This window comes from Juglans regia, chromosome 1 (genome assembly GCF_001411555.2).
Source record: "Juglans regia cultivar Chandler chromosome 1, Walnut 2.0, whole genome shotgun sequence".
In the NCBI taxonomy this organism is placed as follows: domain Eukaryota; kingdom Viridiplantae; phylum Streptophyta; class Magnoliopsida; order Fagales; family Juglandaceae; genus Juglans; species Juglans regia.
In genome coordinates, this window is record NC_049901.1 from 3,987,079 (window position 1) to 4,006,389 (window position 19,311).

General features: G+C 36.3%; 5 protein-coding genes across 9 annotated transcripts; 2 read left to right on the forward strand and 3 right to left on the reverse strand.

Annotated features, from left to right (window-relative positions):
* Positions 1 to 1,286: 1,286 nt before the first annotated feature.
* Positions 1,287 to 2,208, reverse strand: LOC109019565 (BAG family molecular chaperone regulator 2-like). Its single transcript, XM_019001874.2, has 2 exons — positions 1,858 to 2,208; positions 1,287 to 1,660 (listed from the first exon to the last, which is right to left on the reverse strand). The coding sequence occupies exons 1-2, from the start codon at positions 2,117 to 2,119 to the stop codon at positions 1,434 to 1,436; spliced, it is 489 nt and encodes a 162-aa protein (XP_018857419.1). The 5' UTR covers positions 2,120 to 2,208; the 3' UTR covers positions 1,287 to 1,433.
* Positions 2,209 to 4,917: 2,709 nt separating this feature from the next.
* Positions 4,918 to 7,743, forward strand: LOC109019566 (protein LOW PHOTOSYNTHETIC EFFICIENCY 1, chloroplastic-like). The gene has a single exon (XM_019001875.2). The coding sequence runs from the start codon at positions 5,336 to 5,338 to the stop codon at positions 7,613 to 7,615; it is 2,280 nt and encodes a 759-aa protein (XP_018857420.1). The 5' UTR covers positions 4,918 to 5,335; the 3' UTR covers positions 7,616 to 7,743.
* A 2,008-nt stretch (positions 7,744 to 9,751) lies between these two features.
* LOC109008917 (uncharacterized membrane protein At3g27390-like) lies at positions 9,752 to 14,739 on the forward strand. Of its 4 annotated transcripts, none has more exons than XM_035693866.1 (12): positions 9,752 to 9,789; positions 10,276 to 10,499; positions 10,738 to 10,846; positions 10,951 to 11,146; positions 11,241 to 11,377; positions 12,153 to 12,441; positions 12,966 to 13,072; positions 13,157 to 13,295; positions 13,472 to 13,667; positions 13,761 to 14,004; positions 14,118 to 14,389; positions 14,475 to 14,739. In XM_035693866.1, exons 2-11 carry the CDS (start codon positions 10,406 to 10,408, stop codon positions 14,371 to 14,373), a joined length of 1,767 nt encoding a protein of 588 aa, XP_035549759.1. In that variant the 5' UTR covers positions 9,752 to 9,789; positions 10,276 to 10,405; the 3' UTR covers positions 14,374 to 14,389; positions 14,475 to 14,739. The 4 variants fall into 4 exon arrangements, with proteins under 4 accessions (XP_035549759.1, XP_018844745.2, XP_018844746.2 ...); XM_018989200.2 differs by lacking the exon at positions 9,752 to 9,789 and adding an exon at positions 9,933 to 10,185; XM_018989201.2 differs by lacking the exon at positions 9,752 to 9,789 and adding an exon at positions 9,933 to 10,086.
* Positions 14,740 to 15,159: 420 nt separating this feature from the next.
* Positions 15,160 to 16,126, reverse strand: LOC109008835 (mavicyanin-like). Its single transcript, XM_018989065.2, has 2 exons — positions 15,881 to 16,126; positions 15,160 to 15,706 (listed from the first exon to the last, which is right to left on the reverse strand). Exons 1-2 carry the CDS (start codon positions 16,086 to 16,088, stop codon positions 15,378 to 15,380), a joined length of 537 nt encoding a protein of 178 aa, XP_018844610.1. The 5' UTR covers positions 16,089 to 16,126; the 3' UTR covers positions 15,160 to 15,377.
* A 385-nt stretch (positions 16,127 to 16,511) lies between these two features.
* On the reverse strand, positions 16,512 to 17,981 carry LOC109008836 (protein NOI4-like). Of its 2 annotated transcripts, none has more exons than XM_018989066.2 (3): positions 17,693 to 17,918; positions 17,084 to 17,311; positions 16,512 to 16,922 (listed from the first exon to the last, which is right to left on the reverse strand). In XM_018989066.2, exons 1-3 carry the CDS (start codon positions 17,699 to 17,701, stop codon positions 16,899 to 16,901), a joined length of 261 nt encoding a protein of 86 aa, XP_018844611.1. In that variant the 5' UTR covers positions 17,702 to 17,918; the 3' UTR covers positions 16,512 to 16,898. The 2 variants fall into 2 exon arrangements, with proteins under 2 accessions (XP_018844611.1, XP_018844612.1); XM_018989067.2 differs by having other exon boundaries at positions 16,612 to 16,922; positions 17,084 to 17,308; positions 17,693 to 17,981.
* Positions 17,982 to 19,311: the final 1,330 nt, after the last annotated feature.

Sequence of the window (19,311 nt, forward strand, 5' to 3'; positions counted from 1 at the left end):
ATCTTGCAAAGTAGGAAGCTGGAGGTTTAAATATGAACTGGAATGACGACAGTCAGTCGTTGCCCAGTGCCCAGTAAGCTTAGTGGCCTTATTCGCATGGACAAAATTGGATTGCCGCATATGCGGCTATCATAGTGAGATATGTGATCCGTTGCTTTTGTTTTAATTTGGCATTTTAATTATTGTTGTGCACTAACGATTCTATGCAAGTTGTTTTTATCTCTTGTTTTGTGTGGGTTCTTCTTGTGGTTTTGTTTTTCTTGCTATGTGGGATCTTTGTATGTTGGTCTTATAGTTAAGGTTTTTTTTTGCTTGGGTTTTAAGATTTTTTGTAATCACGATTTTCCTCCGCCACAAATGAGGGCTATCAATAAAATTGAGGTACCGTCCTCTTTTTAAAAAAAAACATAAATAAATAAAAATATGTGTGTTTTTCATCTTTATTTTCTTTTTCTATTCCCAAAATTTATTGTTTTTCATATATCTTAAATAGTTACTTCTGTTAAATCCCTATTAATTAGAATTAGTAAAATGAGATGCAAATTATAGCTTTCATTCTTGTTTCTCCCCCTCTCTCTCTAAACAAACTCTACACTCAAGAAAACTATTTATTTGTGACTAGTTATTTTCAACGAAAATAATTATTTCTTGTCAAAATGAATCTATTTTTGTCGCAAATAATCCTTATCGTCGTAAATAATCCGTTACAAATATTTGTATTTCTTGTAGCATATATATATATATATGGTGTCAAATTATTCTTGTTTGCCTACAATTTTTTTTTTTTATTATTGGACTATACTAGCTTTTATTAATATTGTTAGCATAGCAATAGCAAGTAAGGGGGTGGGGTGTGCATGAGGAGGTGTGAGGGGTCTACGAATGATATTGTCCAAAGTTATACAACAAAAAAAAAAAGAATTGAATACCTGTCATTGGACCCCTTTGCCCCGCACTTTGAGAACCTAAAATATTTGATTCTTTAGGATATTTTCTTCGAATGAATTATCAATAGAACTCACTCCCTTTTGGCTCAAGCAATCTATACATACATGCTGTGGAACCCATAAAATGCCAGCTTTTAGCCATAAAAATAAACTTACTTTAGTACTGCTTTAGCTTTATTCCTCAAAATTCTATGAGTCGATCGGCGTGCACGCATGGGTCGTATATATTATATAATGAGGGAAAAGGCCAGGAAAATAAGTGAGGGAATGATTAATACAAAGAGATCACCCATATATATATATATATATATATATATATATATTAGCTTAAAGCCAGCATTTAGAGTTGCTCACTCACACACAGAAAAAAGGGATACAAGCAGCAGTCCCTAATCTAGCCAAATGGAGAAGGACTCATCACCTTGTTTTAGCATTGTTTTTTTTAATGGTTAGTACTGAACAATATGTTTAATTAAGTTTTTTCATTCATACACTAATGGTATGAAAGGGAGCCCCAATTGATTGGTCTCCTGCCAAGCCATATTGTTTCCTCTCCTTGGTAGCTGGATCTTCCAGCAGCAGCACCTTGTCCTTGTCTCTAACCCCAACCATGTGTAAGTATTCACCATCCTCTCTCTCTTTCCCTTTGAACAGTAGCCTTTGCTCTCCTGGCTCCAAACCAGTCACCAATGACAGTATCATCTTCAATTCTCCTGAACATATATATATATATATATATATATATATATTCAAATGGAAACTTAATCACTTCCCACAAGAAATTAAGATCATCTCCTATACATGCTCAAGCTCATGTTCTGATCAGAGGATCCAGTACAGTAAAACAATGCAAAAACACTGATTGTAAGCAAGTACGTACAAGATATGCATGAGATCAAGGCATAATTACCAAAAGTTGAAGTGGCTTCAATGGAGATGTCATGCCATTTTGAGACAGTTGATGAGACTCTAACTGTGATCATTCCCTCTCCCACACTTTCCCCAGTGTCTCTCTTTTGGACAAGCATGCCACCAGGTCGAAGTTCCCATTTGATTTCACTTATGCCTCCACAGCACCCTTTTTCTCCTCCTTTGATTTTGTTGCCATTTCCACTACCACCACTGAGCTTTGAGCTGCTTCTGCAAAACCTCTTTGACCTCAACTTGATCATGATCTTTCCTCTCTCTCTTTTAGCCCTCTGATCTATCTCTCTCGTAACTCAAACTCAATGGAGAAGACAAAGTGCTTGGTGGTTTGGTAGTAATATATATAGGAGTAGAGAGCGTGCATTAAGCTATGAATATAAAATACAAGTCGCCTTTAGTTTTGCCATAAAATTAAGGCTTATGTTGGTAATGAGACAATGAGTTTGTGAACAATATGGGCACAGTTTCGTGTGGTAATTTTAGGCACATGGGGGTGGGTGCTTCACTACACGCTTGCTTGATTAGCGGGCCAAACCCAATCGAATTGATTGGTCAGTTGGTCCTTTTCGTAAAATTTTATGTTTCTTTTGATGGCTAGCTTCTATCTAGCTAGTCTTGGACTCTGTTTAAAAACCGTACTGTCAAATTAAGGCCTTGTTTGGAAAACCAAAAAACAAATAAAAAGTATAAATTTTTAACCTTAAAGAGTACATGGAGTTTTCTCTTAATAATCGTAAGAGTAATGCATGACATAGTTTTAAAATATGTAAACTGTGCACTCTTTTTAAAAAATAGTTAGATTTATTATTAAAAAATAATTCTTTTATATATGTTTTAGGTTTATCCATATTTTTTAGGTCAAGTGTGTAAAACTTATATACCTTATGATTGTCGAGATCATTTTCCTCCTCACACTATCCTTCACTTTTTCTTTTTTTTTTAGAAAGCACTAACTTAGAGTAAAAGAAAACACCTTCCATCATGGGTAGCTAAGAGGCCCCGTTTGGATAATAAAAGTATCTCGTCTCATCTCATTTCATCTCATTTCATTTCATCGTTATAATATTTGTAAATTTTTACACAAAATATAATAAACAATTCAAAATTCTCAAATTTTAAAATAATAATAATATTAAAAATAATATTATAATAATATTTTATTTAACTTTTAACTCACTATCCAAACCATACCTAATATACAATTCAAAGTTCAAAGAGACCCCAAATTGATAAAATAGCTTCTTTTTTTACTTTTCTTTTTCCTGGATCCGAAAGGTCATAGCTCTCAACTGTCCCCATGGAATATATGTTACATTAAACATGCAAAGACATGAAGTTTTTTTGTCCGGACTCGTAAACTTGTGATTTTGGTTTAATATTGCTTAGTTAGGTGGTGCTTATATATATATGATTAATTTCTCTTTTGGGTTTGCTATATATATATATATATATATTTGTATGGATGATTGACTAATCTTTTGGGCATCAACCCATGTGGGAGACAGTTAGAAAAATATAGAGTCTCTAGCTCTAAACCATGTCCAAGACTCTAAAGTCCTCATCTTTATATTAAAGATAAAATTATCTGCTGAAATTAAGGGATAAGTAGCCAACTTAACAGTGAAAGATTCTCTAGACTTGCACTTAAATTACTAGAATATAGCCTCCTGACCAGACCTATTCAATTAGTGTGCGACAACTACTAATTATCTGGCCATCCGAATTGGACAGTTCGTGTAAAGTGACCCATTAAAATTTACAAGTTCCAGCTGACATAGCACTTGCAGAGGGAGAAATATATGAAAAGGGCAATCAGTTTCTAATTTTCTATTAGCTTTTATGCAGTGGACACCCCACATGTTCGGGTAATGGTCCTTAAGAGATAGATAGGCTCGTGGGTGTTTCTGAAAACCAGTTTAAGCATATGCGTACGAAGAAAAGGTGCGTAGGAATGGGCCCTGTGCTCATGTTTTGCCGCGCATTCATTATCCAGGGACCAGGCATGGGCAAAGCAAGCCATTTTTCAATACTTGCAGATGAATTATTAGCATATATATATATACATGTTCTTGCCTCAACCTGAAGAATTAATTTGTTTTGGTCAAAGATTACTGTTCATAAGAAACGCAGAATTTTTGTTTTAATCGTTGAGAAATTGGCAGCAGGAGCACGTGAAAATATGGAAGATGATGATATCTACCATGGCAGGCAGGCAGGCAGGCTAACGCACATTACAAGGGGAAGAAAGGGAGAACAAGATTGATTCTTTCACGCATCCCACAAGATTTGCTTGATCTTGTTGGCATGCTGAATCAGAAGATCATATGTATATATATAGCCAGAGATTTTATGCGCATCGAGGCAACGTCCATCTCAATAATAATTATATATGATCAGTTGCAAGGCATGGGCTAGACTATAATAATAATAATGTTTATATGCAATGTCTTCCTCTTTGTTCTATTGTGTTATTAATTGTTTTTAAGCGATTTCATTGAATAATGTCACGTCAATATGAGTGAGATCAAAACATAGTATATAGCATTTTTTTATATTGTAAATAGATTTGTATTTAGCTTGCTATATTTTTTGGAAAAAAAAAACTATTTATACGCCTGTGTAAATAGCACACATTTGACAAATTATTTATATGATGTAATTTAATTTAAAAAATAAATTTTAAAATTTAAATTTTATAAATTAAACCTTACCATTAAATGATATAAATGATATGTTCTGTACATAATAACTATTTTTTGGGACCTGGGAATTGATCAAGATTACAAACAATTGGTTGGGCTGGTTGTAAAATAGGCCCAAATATCATAACAAAACTACATACATAGTTAATGTAGTTTACACCAAGTTCCCTGTTTCCGGTTTTGGGTCGGTCGGAACTATTCAGTTCGGATTTGAGTTCTGGCCCAACTAAAATTCTCTGGTCGGCCCACAGTTTCATCGTATTATGACGTCGTTCCTTTGATGGGATATGCTGGTTTTTTTGACACATTTATTAATTTTCAGGTTTTCAGGCATAGCAGCTGCACTGAATCACGTCCGCGTTACTGATATTAACGTGACCGCTCGTTCTGGGTGCAATTGAATGAATGGCTGAGAGATGACCACAGCGACACAGAGAATACGAGAAGTGCCTAAAACCCACTTCAGACATCCACTAAATTCTGCCTGCAAAGCTTAATCTTGCAGCTCTCTCTCTTTCTCTCTCTCTCTCTCTCACCTATCTTCGAGGTACGAACCCACCAATCCAAACTCAATTGAACTGTAAGTCATAACCAAACCTCACTTGCTATTTGCCTGTTGTTTCTCTCTCCTCTTTTAGGCGAGAAACTTTTCCAGAAAAAAAAAAAAAAATTGTCATTGGAGAAAATACTATTCCTTCTTATGTTTTATAGAATTTTCAGTTCTTAGTTTTTGTCTTTACTTGTAAATTGTATACGAAAATGCAATCCTTAACCACTTTGCCATCAAAGGGTGACCTTTGGGTGGTATCTCAATCGGGCATTGAACTGGGTTCTCATAGAATTGAAACTAGGAGGAGAAAGAAAAAGTTGAGGGGCTTTGGTTTCCCTGTTTGTCATAGTAGAAGTGCTGGTCTCTTGATGCTTTCAAATAACGAGGGAGTTGTTCGGCGTGGGGCTTGCTGTGGGAGCTCAGAGTTCGATTTGGGATGTGGGTATTCTAAACTTAAAGTTGAACTCTTTCGTGTACCTAAGAAAAGTCCTTTCAGTGCCTTGATTGCATTGGCTTGGGCAATGGAACACCAAGCAATTGGGAATGAATTTCCTAGAGAAGGATCGGATTTTGTTAATGGGTTGTCAGGGAAAGTTGAGAGCAAGGATGGCGATTATATTAATTTGGGTGAAGTGGATGATAATAATGATCATAAAATGGGAGATGATAACATCGAGAGTGCAGAACAAGATGGGGAAGGGAAGACTTCAAAGGTTGATGTTCGTTCACTAGCATGGAGCTTACGATTTGCGAGAACTGCGGATGATGTGGAAGAGATTCTAAAGGACAAGGGTGAGTTGCCCCTTCAAGTATACTCATCCATGATCAGAGGTTTTGGTAGGGACAAGAGAATGAATTCTGCACTGGCTGTTGTTGATTGGCTTAAGAAAAAGAAGCTTGAAACTAATGGATTGATTGGCCCTAATCTTTTCATATATAATAGTTTATTGGGTGCAGTCAAACAGTCTGAAGAATTTGGAGAAATGGAGAAAGTCTTGAATGATATGGCGCAGGAAGGGGTTCTTCCTAATGTTGTTACCTACAACACTTTAATGTCAATCTACTTAGAGCAAGGACGAGGTGCTGAGGCCCTTAATATTCTTGAAGAGATCCAGAGGAAGGGCTTCAACCCTTCTCCAGTTTCCTATTCTACAGCTTTATTAGCTTATCGAAAAATGGAAGATGGGCATGGAGCTTTAAGTTTTTTTATTGATTTCAGGGAAAAATATCATAAAGGTGACATAAAGAAAGTTGCTGATGAAGATTGGGACAGTGAATTTGTTAAACTTGAGAAGTTTACTCTTCGTGTTTGCTACCAAGTAATGCGACGATGGCTTGTGAGTGGTGAGAACTTGAGTAGCAATGTGTTGAAACTTCTCACAGATATGGATCTTGCTGGGCTTCCACCTGGTCGGGAAGAACAGGAACGTCTTTTGTGGGCTTGTACCCGTGAAGAGCATTACATTGTTGTGAAGGAGTTGTATAATAGGATAAGAGAGAGATATTCTGAAATTAGCTTATCCGTCTGTAACCATGCAATTTGGTTGATGGGGAAGGCTAAGAAGTGGTGGGCGGCTCTGGAGATCTATGAGGATTTATTGGACAAGGGGCCAAAGCCAAATAGCATGTCACAGGAGCTGGTAGTTTCTCACTTCAATATTCTTCTTGCCGCAGCTAAGAGAAGAGGAATTTGGAGATGGGGTGTTAGGTTGCTCAACAAGATGGAAGAGAAAGGTCTTAAACCTGGAAGTAGGGAATGGAATGCAGTACTTATTGCCTGTTCCAAGGCTTCAGAAACTTCTGCTGCGGTGCAAATATTTAAGAGGATGGTTGAACAAGGTGCAAAACCTACAATAATCTCCTATGGAGCCTTGCTTAGTGCACTAGAGAAGAAGAAGCTCTATGATGAGGCCCGGCAGGTGTGGGACCATATGATCAAGGTAGGAGTTGAACCAAACCTGTATGCCTACACAATCATGGCTTCGGTTTTCACTGGGCAAGGAAAGTTTAATTTGGTTGATGCCATCATCAAGGAAATGGTTTCAACAGGTATAGACCCAACTGTTGTGACCTACAATGCAATAATTAGCAGGTGTGCACACAACGGCATGAGCAGTGTAGCATATGAATGGTTTCATCGCATGAAAGTTCAGAACATCTCCCCAAATGAGATTAGTTACGAAATGCTGATCGAGGCTCTGGCAAAGGATGGAAAACCAAGGATTGCGTATGAGTTATATTTGAGGGCTCAGAATGAGGGCCTTAACCTCTCGTCAAAGGCTTATGATGCAGTCCTACAATCCTCTCAGATTCATAAAGCAACTGTTGATTTAAGTGTTCTAGGTCCTCGGCCTCCAGATAAAAAGAAAACCCTCCATATTAGAAAAACTTTGACAGAATTCTCTACCTTGGCAGACGTTCCCAGGAGAAGTAAACCATTTGTCAGAAAGGAAATTTACAATATTTCACATACAGAAGGAAACCCTTAAGTGATTTGTGACGATGAGCTCTGTACAATGTTTTTCTTTTCTCCCATATTTTAGCTTATGTGGACATGTAATAAACTCTGAACCAACCTTTTTAAGGCGCAGCTCTGATACTGTTGTTCGCTGCTTAAGCACCGTCTCTTATGCAGAAATTCAGAACAAACGACAACCGGCCAGGTATATTCCGATGTGGAAGGCTAATAAAAGCATATGTAATAAACTCAACCCTCTTGCTTCTGAGTAACAAAGGGCTTATGATCGAAAACCACGTTCGCTTTCATAATCAATGTCACAAACGTTTTCAATCATCCTGGTTCCTGGAATGAAACTTTTCTACAGAACTATTTATTTGAAGATGTTTTATAGGATCCCCTTATATTCTCAAACAAGTACTCCGCATTTCTCTATACTTTCTCGAACTATTTAATTCATTATGCTTGAATTGTTACTATTTTCGTGCTTTCCATATGGAGCATGACCTACCCCTACAATGAGCTGTAGATGCCGTATTGCAGAAACATCAATGAGAAATCACAGTTGCTTTAAACAATATTTGAAGGTTTGAGCCCCTCTGAGTGATCAATTGGAGGTCCAAAGCGATTGATCTATTCCCGAAAAATTCTTTTCAGCAGCTACTATTTACCACCCCGCATTCTATGAAAAAGTTATAGGTATGGGGTGTAAGATTGAATGGTGACTGATGCATAACATTTCTCATCTATTTCCAATGGTTGAAATAATTTATTTTTTTTGTAAATAATAATAATAATAATAATTGTTGTTGAAAGAAACATTAGAAATGATCTGAATTTATAAAAACTCGCTGGCGATATTAACACTTTTAAATACAAGTACGTTTGACGAAAAAATAATAGAACATGGTATACCAGAGCAAATGCTTGTTGACTAGTCTATGATTGCCATCAGCATAATTGGTCTGACTGGAGTATGAATTTTGTTTCCCAGGTTTCGAATATGGTAGCCGATTCAAGATTTCTGACAGATTGAACAAAATGACACCGCATAATTGAGACAAATACCTCTTAATTGTGCTGCCTGCTGCTTGCTTCCTACCATTGAAACATGACGAGGATACTCTCAAATTGCTCAAGTATGGGGTTCATTATGCACATACCACACTGCAGCTGTGAAACTGCTTTTTGTGACCATGAATACTCTGTTTTTTTTTTTTTAAGATTCTTTTAGTCACATTTCGACACCAAAAGAGACAGAGCCGCTCTTAGCATTTGTGATTTGTCTGAACTTTTTATCTTGTTCTGTGCACCCTCTAAAAAACAGCACATTTTATCTGTTATCAATCTGCAGAAATGATTGGGAACTGTACTGTGTGAGTCAGTGACAACTCAACATCTCAAAATATGATGTTTCGGTTGTAGTTTTTTTTCTTGACCAAGACAAAAGCCATCGGCAGACATGTTACTATACCTAATTTAAAAGAGAAATTTTCTGGTTAGTACTTAAAACATGGCTTATCTCAATGATGCAAAACACAGGGCATAATTTTCTTTAGTTTGTCTTCTTTTTCTTGCCGCAGTGGAAGAACTTAGTTTTCTCTCGAATTTTTATTGGTATTCTAAGATGTAAAATAAGAGATAATGACACACTACAATGTTTACAACGATTCGAGATTGCATGAAAGGTTTGTCAACGCAAGCACTAGTGCATAATTTCCACGCGCAGACAGATGATGCCACGAGAAAGGGTAACAGTTATATTAATCACTCTAATAATGGAAAACAAATAAATAAATAACTTGGGCCCCTACCACAATACATTTTTTTCCTCGCACATGATATATAATTAAAGAAAAATTCTTCTCATGCTGTGATATATCGTCGCCTTTTGGATTCTTCTGTTGATTCTTGGCCAGTGCTGTGAGCCAGCTCAAGCGGCTCAGCAATAGCAACTGTACTCAGGTCACTTGTAGCATTTAATATGAGACATTGAGAGTGGGCATATGAATTTTTTGTGCTAATAAAAAAAAAAATGATTCATCCTCAATCATCAGGTATCCAGATTTAAAATTGAATATGGCTAATCTCCTGTTGTGAGGTTGGATATATAACGCATTGAATTATTTCACGAGAATTATCCCTTCCGTTCCCATGCACCAATTTGCTGTGGCGTCCTGCCCATGAAAATGGCCGATGGCTATGGTGAGTCTTGTCAACAAGAAAATATAAAAATAAAAATAAAGATTCCATCCAATAAAATATTAGGAAATAGCTTTGCAAGCATCCAAACGCTTTTCAAGTTTTCCTCGTTTCCCATGCAATTGTTTATGTTTTTCTGGTCAGTGACAGATTGGAACTGAGCCCAACTTGCTTTTCTTTTGGGGTGAGCACAAATAATGAGAAATATATTTGATAAAGAGAGGAAAGAAGGAAAATTTTGGGTGATCGATCCTTGATCTTGAATCTTTGGCCTTTGGATTCAATCCCAAAATCCTTTTGGTGCGTGCTTCTTAATTTTCAACGTTCGAAAAAAAGAAAGCAACACAGAAAACAAAACAGCCACCTGTTGTTTTCATGGTCATTTGGTCCAGAAGAACAGTAAAGCAGTGATTTTGTTTAAGTTTCTGTCGTGGGTTTGCAGCAAATTGTCTTTCTGTGTATTTGGTATTTTATTTTTTATGGTTACAGGCTATTGTTGGGAGTTGAGGTGCTGAAGATGGCGTCTTTTGTTATTGCAAGTCGGATTGGAGTTGACTATGGGATGTGGCCGTAGTGATTTCTAGGGAGATTTGGGTGAGCGAGGTATTTCGGGACAGAGATGGAATCTCCGAAGGGGGTTCTGGCTTCTTTGTGGAACTTCATTTGCTTTCTACCTATCTTCAGTGGGCTTCTGATTCTGGGTACCATTAAAGGTCAGTGTCAATTGCTTTCTACCTTGAGGTTGATGTTTGAATTCTGTATACTGAGAACTTGAGAAGTTAGAATGCGCATTTCTCTATTATATCGTAGACATAGGGTACAACCGTACAAGGTTTCATAATGTAAAGCGTAGCATCTGAAGCATTGATTGGTGAATCAAGATATATTGTCTGTATGCTGAGTGTGACTTTTGGTCAACACATCAAACTTTTAACCAAACTCTGATTTCAGGTATCATTTTCTGCCCGCTGATATGCCTAATCATGACAATCGGAAATTCTGCCATTATTTTGGGTCTTTGGCCAGCACACGGTGCTTGGACATATTATTGCATTGTGAGGTGCTTTCATTGACAATCAATCCACCGTCCTATTCTAGTTACCTGATCTATTTATCTATATTGGTTAATCTCTCTCATATGTTGTGTATTTCTTTAATGGGCAGAGCTAAACGATTAGGACCTGTTTTGAAGCTAGTTATCTGCATATGCGTTCTACCTTTGCTCTTGATTTTGTGGCCAGCGGTTGGCATTCTTGCGAGTATCATAGGTGGAGCAGCGTATGGCTTTCTTTCACCAATATTTGCTACTTTTGATGCTGCGGGAGAAGGAAAGACTAATAAACTACTCCATTGTTTTTATGTATGTCTTCGATATTCAATTTCAGTCATTATTCATTTTTATTTTCACTCTCTTGTTGCCTTTAAGCGAGGTCTTTCTTTTGCTACATTTGCAGGATGGGACTCGGGGAACTATTGAAGGGAGCCTCACTACTGTCAGAGATTTTGGGGACGTTTGTTACCATTCCTACTTCTCATATATGGATGACCTTCGACAAAAGGGGCCTCCAGATGTGGACTATTACGATATTAGGTTTTCTCTTTTCTGCTCTACATATGCTTCTTGTTTGGTCCATGTCGCTGCAACACGCTAGTGAAGAGAATATATTATTAGGCACAAGTCCTTCCTGATGACCAACTAGGCATAAGTTATCAATATTCTCCTGAGCCATATAATGAACATTGGCTCTTGAACATTTACAAACATGGTTGTAATATCCATGCATTGACTTTATATTTGTGATGGACGGACCAATCAGAGGTGAGAAATCTTAGTTCTATCCTTTACTTATGGTTTTTCTGCTTCATACATCATCTTTAAATTTGTAGTCGTAGGTCCCAGGACTGGTAGAATCAGGACTTACTTCAGGGGGAAGGGTAAAAAATGGACCATACAAAAGAAAATTAAAGTTAAGCTTGCAATACTGAGAAGATATTGAACACCAAAACTTGTTTGGTTTGGTTTTGACTCAAAATTAAAAGCAAACTGACTCAGTTTTCAAGCAGTTCGAATATATGCAATTTGAAGTTGTTTTGTTGTTAATATAGCCAGATGACCCTTGTAACTGCTACCTTTATTGTTAATATTCGTAGTTACCATAGCTGTCTCCCTTCATGTGTCCATGCTTGTGCTTTGTGGGTTTCTTTTCCCACTTCTTTCTCACCTGGCCGTACCTTAGTATAAGACTGGCTTTAAGTGTAGAAATTTAATTAATCTGCCATATGACTACAGTAGTTAAGCTTTGTGGAATGCTTTCCGCCATGAACTTATTTTGTTTTATTGATTTGTTTTGTTGACTTTTTTGCAGATTGCTTTATCTTCCTGCTGCAGTTATAGCTGGAGTTCTTGGCTCCATCATTGATTTGCCCTTAATCTCACTCATTGCTATTTGCAAAGGCCCTTACATGCTCTTAAAGGGATGGCACCGTTTGTTTCAAGACCTTATTGGTCGTGAAGGCCCTTTCTCGGAGACAATATGTGTACCTTTTGCTGGTCTTGCTATCCTCCTCTGGCCATTGGCAGTTGTTGGGGCAGTGTTATGCTCCATGGCAGCAAGTATCTTTCTTGGTTCTTATGCAGGGGTGGTTGTTTATCAGGTGAAACTGTTGTTTGGTTAGCTCAATTCCAAATGCTGATTCCTAGTTGTTTAGTTATCTAGCTTGTTTATAGATTGTTATTGAGTATTTTTCTGTTGTTGACAGGCATTTGGAAGTAGCATCTTGAATTGAGCTAGTTTGTTGTTCACGTGAATGAGACCACAATTACAACTAAAGAATGGCACTAAATGTTTTTTAGTGCGCTTTAGTGATAATCTTGCATTGTAGATTTATATTCTAAAGATAATGAAATAATTACATTTCCATGTGGTCTAATGCCCTCAACTGCAATAGTTCATTATCATTTTCTTCAACTGGTTGCTGTTAAACATCTCTTTCAGTTTAAATCAGAATAAATTGCAAGTTGTCTCATCTTTTCTAGTTGCACCAAAAGTGGCCATTCAGGCAATTTATATATTTGATTGTAATGTCTTTGAATTACAGGAGTCCTTTTGATTTGGGCTTTTAGCATTTAGTCTGTGTAGCACACTGATTAGTGTGCATGTTTGGCCTTTGGATTATAGGAGTCCTCCATTTGGTTTGGGCTTTGCTACATTGTTGCATCCTTGTCCATATATGATGAATACAGCAATGATGTTCTTGGCATGCCAGAAGGATCCATTATGCCCAGGTTTTGTTCGGCACTCTAATGCTTCATGGTTTTGGTATAGGGCTCATGCAGTTTTGACATGGTTTTATAAGTTTATATCAACAGGCCACATTTCCGAAAGAAAAATGTGCTGTCTCGCACCAGCTCTCTTGCATCTTCTTTCTCAAGGCCCAACTCTTTCCTTAATGCTCCTTCCCGCACAGTATCACTCAAGCACACTATGGTTGAGTTGAAGCCACTTGAGGTATCTTGTATAATTGCCTTAGACATTGAAGGAATGTTTCTGTCTGGAATGAATTTCTGCTCTCTATTTTCATGTATTTGATGATGCATAACTGAGCACTTACAATTTTTGTAGACGCCCAAGTTTTTAGCTCATGATTTAGGTGCTGACTGAAAGTTTGTTCATTATTCATGTAGCTACTTGATCGCTTATTCAAGGAGATGCAACGCCAGGGGGAGATTATGGTTTCTGAAGGACTAATAACACTTCAAGACGTTGTAGATGCCAAGTCTGATAACGGTAGCCAAGTTATTAGCATAGGATTACCAGCTTATTGCCTTCTTCAGATGCTTCTGCGCTCTGCAAAAGCCAATTCTGTGGGTTTATTGTTTGGTAAGTGAAAAAAAAGATATTGTTAATCTACAATACTTTGCAAACAGTTTTTATGGCAGATAAATAAATGCTTATTGTACATGATTGATGTAGCGGACAATGTTACTGAGATCACTAGCACAAACAGGCCAGAAGATACCATCTTTGATTGGTTTCTTCACCCACTTCTGATCATCAGAGACCAGATTAAAGCTGCGAACCTTTCTGAGGCAGAAGAGTACTGTTTCTCCAAATTCGTTTTGTTATTTGGGGATCCTGTGAGGTTGAAAAACTCAAATATTGGCTCGCCACCTGAATCTGATCGTAAACGAGCTGAACTTGATGCATTAGCCCGAAGGTAATAAAGTGAAAATACTGGCTTGGACCCTCTTGAGTTCCTGAGATTTTGTTTTCTTTTATTTTCCCCTTTTAGTAGTGCTGTTTGATTCGTCCTCTTATTTCATCATGCAGGCTGCAAGGGATTACCAAATCCATCTCAAGGTATCCAACTTTTAGGCGTCGTTTTGGATGTCTTGTCAAATCCTTATCGGATGATCTTGCCAAGAAGAATGGTTCATACAGCAGATCATCAAACAATGAGCCGAAAACAATTTTAAGATCAAAGAGTGCCTTTGGACGAATGTTTGGCCAGAAATCTTCCATGAACAAAACAAGCAATGATAAAGAGCCGCAACAAGTTGTAAGAGATCATGTGGGAATTTTGTGATGAAAGATGTCAAATGGTATATTTATAGTTCCAATCTTAAATTCTTTTTCCTTGATTTCCCAATTGCATATTTTTAATTGGTAGCCTTTATTCACTCCCAGGTTTATGAAGAAGTACTACTAGTAGATAGGATCAATCATGTTCTCCCATGCAAGAAGTAATTTTCCCACTTGCTGAGCTATAACCTGCTGGGTGGGACGGCGCGCTTCTCTCCTCCATTACACTGACAAAAGAAGCATCATGTATTTTTATGTTGTGCAAACCCCCATTTTCCTTTTATCCGTGAAGAACACTACTGTTGGTTTTTCATCAAATTGATGTATTATCTTGCTAAAAACCTCCTACAGCTAGCTTAAGGTTCACTCACAGTCACAGACTGATCACTCTTGGTTTTCTGATTGAAAGCACCATTATATATGAAGTGGAATAAATTGCGTTTGACAACTCGGCCATTAATTAAAGAGGAGGGAATTAGAGAAAGGCAAGAAAAATTATATGTTTTAAAAGAGAAAAGACATTTGCTTTCGTGAATTGTGTAACTGTCGTGTAATCGTTTTGAACAAAATGAATAAAACTTGCGATTTGTATAAAAAAAAATTAATTAATTTTTTAATAATAAATTTTACTTTTTTTTAAAATAATTACACGATATTTACGTATTTTACGATTGCATGCGTAAAAGTATTTGGAATTAGGAAACCAGAATGTGCTCGATCGCTATAGAAACATTCTCAGATCCAAGAGAAAAACCTTTTTGTTTTTCGCTTTTTTCCAACACGAAAGAAAAAGCAAAACATATATATATATTCTCCATACATAAATCACGACATGTTCAATTAAATCCCACGTAAAATATAATCTTCGAACGAAATTAAGAAACTAACAAAGACCTTTGATACCCTTAAAATTCAAACAAGTCGACGATACGTACAACAAAGTATATAGCAGTAGTCTGGCATATATAATAAATATAGTTGGAGATAGACTATATAATAACCTAAAAACTAAGCACCATATATGATAAAGCAAAGCAAAGAAAGAACAATGCAGAGACTACTCCAAGCGAGGAAATTAACCGCAACACGGGCACCAGACGATTTGTCACCTTCAGATGGAGCTGACTGCTCGGACTCCGCCGACATCACCTTTACGATCAGCCGCTGACCCTTCTTGCAGTGCCCGGATACTCCACTAATGAAGTAGAAAGGCCCCGGATAATCCAACCTAAAAACTGTGTTCCCGGTGTTGGAGAAGAAGTTGGGGTGAGAGGAATTGCACCTCTTGTAGTCTGTCTCATTCACCTCCATAACCGAGTCCTTCTCATACTTAAAACCTGCACCAAAAGAAAAACGCAAAGAACCAAACCACAAGAACAAGACATGAACATCGATATTATACCGAACTTGTGATCATGTCTTGAAACACTTAATTCTCTGAAACACATGTCATGAATTTGGAAGTCCATCTGTGTCCATATATATGCATGTTGAGGTGTAGTACTACTTACGGACAGTGTCGCCAACTCGGAAGCGGGTTTCAGAGGCCCAGTCATTGTAGATCTTGCTATCATTGGCCTGGGGGACGACCCAACCTTGGGTTTGGGTGCCTCCGACTTGGAACTCAAAGGAGGATACTGGGGAAAGGCCAATATAAGAGAAGACGGTCAATAAGAAGAGCATTAATGCTGTAATCGAACTCATGGAGAAAGAAGCCATTAATAGCAGCTTTTGGAAGTGTGATATGCGAGAGTTAGCATTATAGCCTAGAATTGGCTAGCTTTTAATATATACCAAGGAAGTCAGGGCGCGTTGAAGTTGGTTAACTGCATGCACACTCACCCGAGAGAGGGGATGCATGCATGCAGGTAATGGAGATAGTGGGAGGTTGTGGTTAATTAGCTTAATACCGTTTTCATTTTGACTTGGTCGGTTAGTTAATTGGTCTAGTCGATCCATATTAAATTTAAAGTAGGGAATTTTGAAGGGCATTGGGCAATTAATGAGAGTAAAAAAAGGACAACTTTGATAGTTTGAGAGATCAATTTTCTTGAAATAAAATTAGAAAATATTGTTCATTAATTCATCCCCGGCCCCAAGTATATATATTATATATTCATGAGAATCTACTTATATATAATATATATTCAATGAATTGCCACACTTTTTTAAAGAAATCAATGTACAATTATCATGTAATGGATAATGATCAGGCCAGGATCAAGCTGGTGGCGACTCATGATCTGAATCAACAAATTATATATCAACTCCAGAAAAGATGCAACTTTTAAGAACTTGTATTTGTCCGTCTTTATTTCCTTCCTCCTATATATATACACGTACATTACATACGTACGCAAAGATTTGGCAGATGATGAAAGAGCTAGGTCTAACAAAGTACTATCGTATTAGAACTAGATCACGATCGATCGACATGCATCGACCGCGCGCCATTTATTCATCATTACTGTGCGTGATCATCAATTACCGCGGCAAGCTGCAAGCTAGTCGATCGATCGTACGTGTTGTTCAGAAACAGCAAAACCATTTTTTCTGCAAACAGATACATAACAAATTATAAATACTACATATATAAAACTTCAAGAGTACTTTAATTTCCTACTAAAATTAAAACTACTACATTAATTATATATATTGATAACAACATGATGATCTCATGCATTGTGACGCTAATTTGTTAATCGTACAATTACCGTTTGATCATCAGGATGTTGATTATTATTTTCTTGTGATTTAGATTGATTATGATTACTGCTTGGATGAGTACTGGCTGCTGCTGCTGCACTCCCAGTGTTATAAGTACCCTTATTAGATTTCTTCTCATCTCTGGCTTTGCTGAATATGACCGTAAACCCTTCTGCCGACGCCGGATTGTTCACATCCCACTCCCCAAACTTAGGTAGAGGCCGACCCTTATCCTGCTGCATTCATTCATGCACATATATTGATTCACAAACATATAATTGCAGATATATACTGCATATATAACGTCATGATCATGTGCACCATGAATCTGATTATTATATAAATACATCACATATATGCATGAACTATGATGGTTTCTGGCCAACATATTTTCCCAATAAACTTTTCAACATATATATAATGAATTTATAGATCTGGTTGCAATTAATTCAACATGATTTACATACATGATATATGTGCAAAAACACAGCTACCAATTAGCAGCTATTGCAGATTTCCTACTAATAATATGTATAAAACCGAGTAATGTCCCGCATGCAATGAAAAAGAGAGAAGAAAAGATCAAAAAGCAAAGAACAAGCTGGATTCATACGTACCGACGCCATTAAAATATATCGCAGGATCAGCTAATTGATCCTGATCCTGTGAGAATGGGAGAGAAGCAATGATGCTGATCAGATCATGAGAAAGAGATCAGTTGGGAGATTATAGAAATGGGGAAATTAAAGGAGAAAAACAGGAATATGGATCAGAGAGCGAGTAATAAGGTAGAAACGTCGTAGACAATTAGAAGCGGGTATAGATTCTTGGTCATCGTTGAGCGAGGCATGCACCCATGCATGCACGTTGGTCATGTCCGCGTTCGTACATATCCCCGTCTGTTTTTCGTAACCTCCTGTCTCTTCGATCTCCTCTATGTAGATCTTGGAACTAATTTATTTAACTGAAACTTATTTAATGCCACTTTTTTAGTAAACGCGACAAGGGATCTTTCTACTCCTTAACTTTAAACACAGATCCATGAGCCACCGTTAATTTATAACTATATTAGATGATGATAAATGATTTCTAGCCTTCTAAATATATAGAAAGGTAGACAAGTCTCCGAATGTGGCAACTCGATCGTCTTGGATCATTTGAGTTTGGATAGTCAATTAATCAATCATAATTTGATAAATAGCTATATATGTTTGGTTAGTGAGGCGTGATTTTACTCCAAATTATCTTATTATTATTTATAAATTATTTATTACTATTTAATTACAGATCATTTGACATCACTTCTACATCCAAATGTAACATGCAATGTACCAATCGAGTTAGTAGTGTTGGGTCCACATTCTTTTTGTTTTACCCTTCGTATAAATCGTATACGTACTACATATTTAATTTTTAGTGGATTTATTTTGATTATAATGTCATTATCTTCTTTTTAGTGAAAATATTTTTAAATACATGATTAACAACATTTATAAGATTAAGAATATATTATAAATAAATATAATATTTTAATTATAAAATAAAGATATTCCTATCCCTAAGTAAGAATTGTTACAAATAAAATTATGTTAGTAATTGAAGAATGAGAAACTAATTTCAAAGAAACTTATCTTTTCAATTGGTATTTTTATTTTTAATCCTTGTTTGTATTTTTAAAAACCAAAATTAAAATTTAGGGAAGTGATTTAACAAATATATTTATAATATATATATATATATATATTCTATTTAGGCTCTTAAGTAAGATATCATAAAAATTTGAAAAAATAAAAACAAAGTTTACAAAAATAAAAAATAAAACAAATCATATATAAGTTTTGGGGGGACCTCATCAATGTAGGTCACACAGATTGAAGTGAGTTTCGACTTTCGAGTATCTTGTGACGGTGTAATCAAGGAAAGACTATTAATTGGTCTAATAGTCCTTAATTGTAATTATACAAAGGGCCAAAAAATCATTCATAATTTGGGGATTTTCGTTGTGAATTTTTTAAACTCCATCATATATCATAACAAATGTTTAAGGTGATTTTATCATTTTATTAATATTTAAGATAAAATACTCACTAAAATTGAATAATTATTAAACAATATAAAATGAACTCAGATTATAAAATTGATGATAATTCTATTATTATTTGAAAAGTACTGTTATATTTATATAAAAAAAATCTATAATTTTACAATTTAACGTATAAATTTATAAATTTATGAA

What these genes read in the sequence shown, in the direction of transcription:
- LOC109019565 (XM_019001874.2), bottom strand. Translation starts at nt 2,119, where the DNA reads ATGATCAAGTTGAGGTCAAAGAGGTTTTGCAGAAGCAGCTCAAAGCTC. An exon ending in TGAAGCCACTTCAACTTTTG is followed by an intron (nt 1,661 to 1,857) that starts GTAATTATGCCT and finishes ATATATGTTCAG; the next exon opens with GAGAATTGAAGATGATACTG.
- LOC109019566 (XM_019001875.2), top strand. Translation starts at nt 5,336, where the DNA reads ATGCAATCCTTAACCACTTTGCCATCAAAGGGTGACCTTTGGGTGGTA.
- LOC109008917 (XM_035693866.1), top strand. Translation starts at nt 10,406, where the DNA reads ATGGAATCTCCGAAGGGGGTTCTGGCTTCTTTGTGGAACTTCATTTGC. An exon ending in GAAGGATCCATTATGCCCAG is followed by an intron (nt 13,073 to 13,156) that starts GTTTTGTTCGGC and finishes TTATATCAACAG; the next exon opens with GCCACATTTCCGAAAGAAAA. An exon ending in TTCTGTGGGTTTATTGTTTG is followed by an intron (nt 13,668 to 13,760) that starts GTAAGTGAAAAA and finishes TGATTGATGTAG; the next exon opens with CGGACAATGTTACTGAGATC.
- LOC109008835 (XM_018989065.2), bottom strand. Translation starts at nt 16,088, where the DNA reads ATGGCTTCTTTCTCCATGAGTTCGATTACAGCATTAATGCTCTTCTTA. An exon ending in CCGAGTTGGCGACACTGTCC is followed by an intron (nt 15,707 to 15,880) that starts GTAAGTAGTACT and finishes CTTTTGGTGCAG; the next exon opens with GTTTTAAGTATGAGAAGGAC.
- LOC109008836 (XM_018989066.2), bottom strand. An exon ending in AACATCCTGATGATCAAACG is followed by an intron (nt 16,923 to 17,083) that starts GTAATTGTACGA and finishes ATCTGTTTGCAG; the next exon opens with AAAAAATGGTTTTGCTGTTT.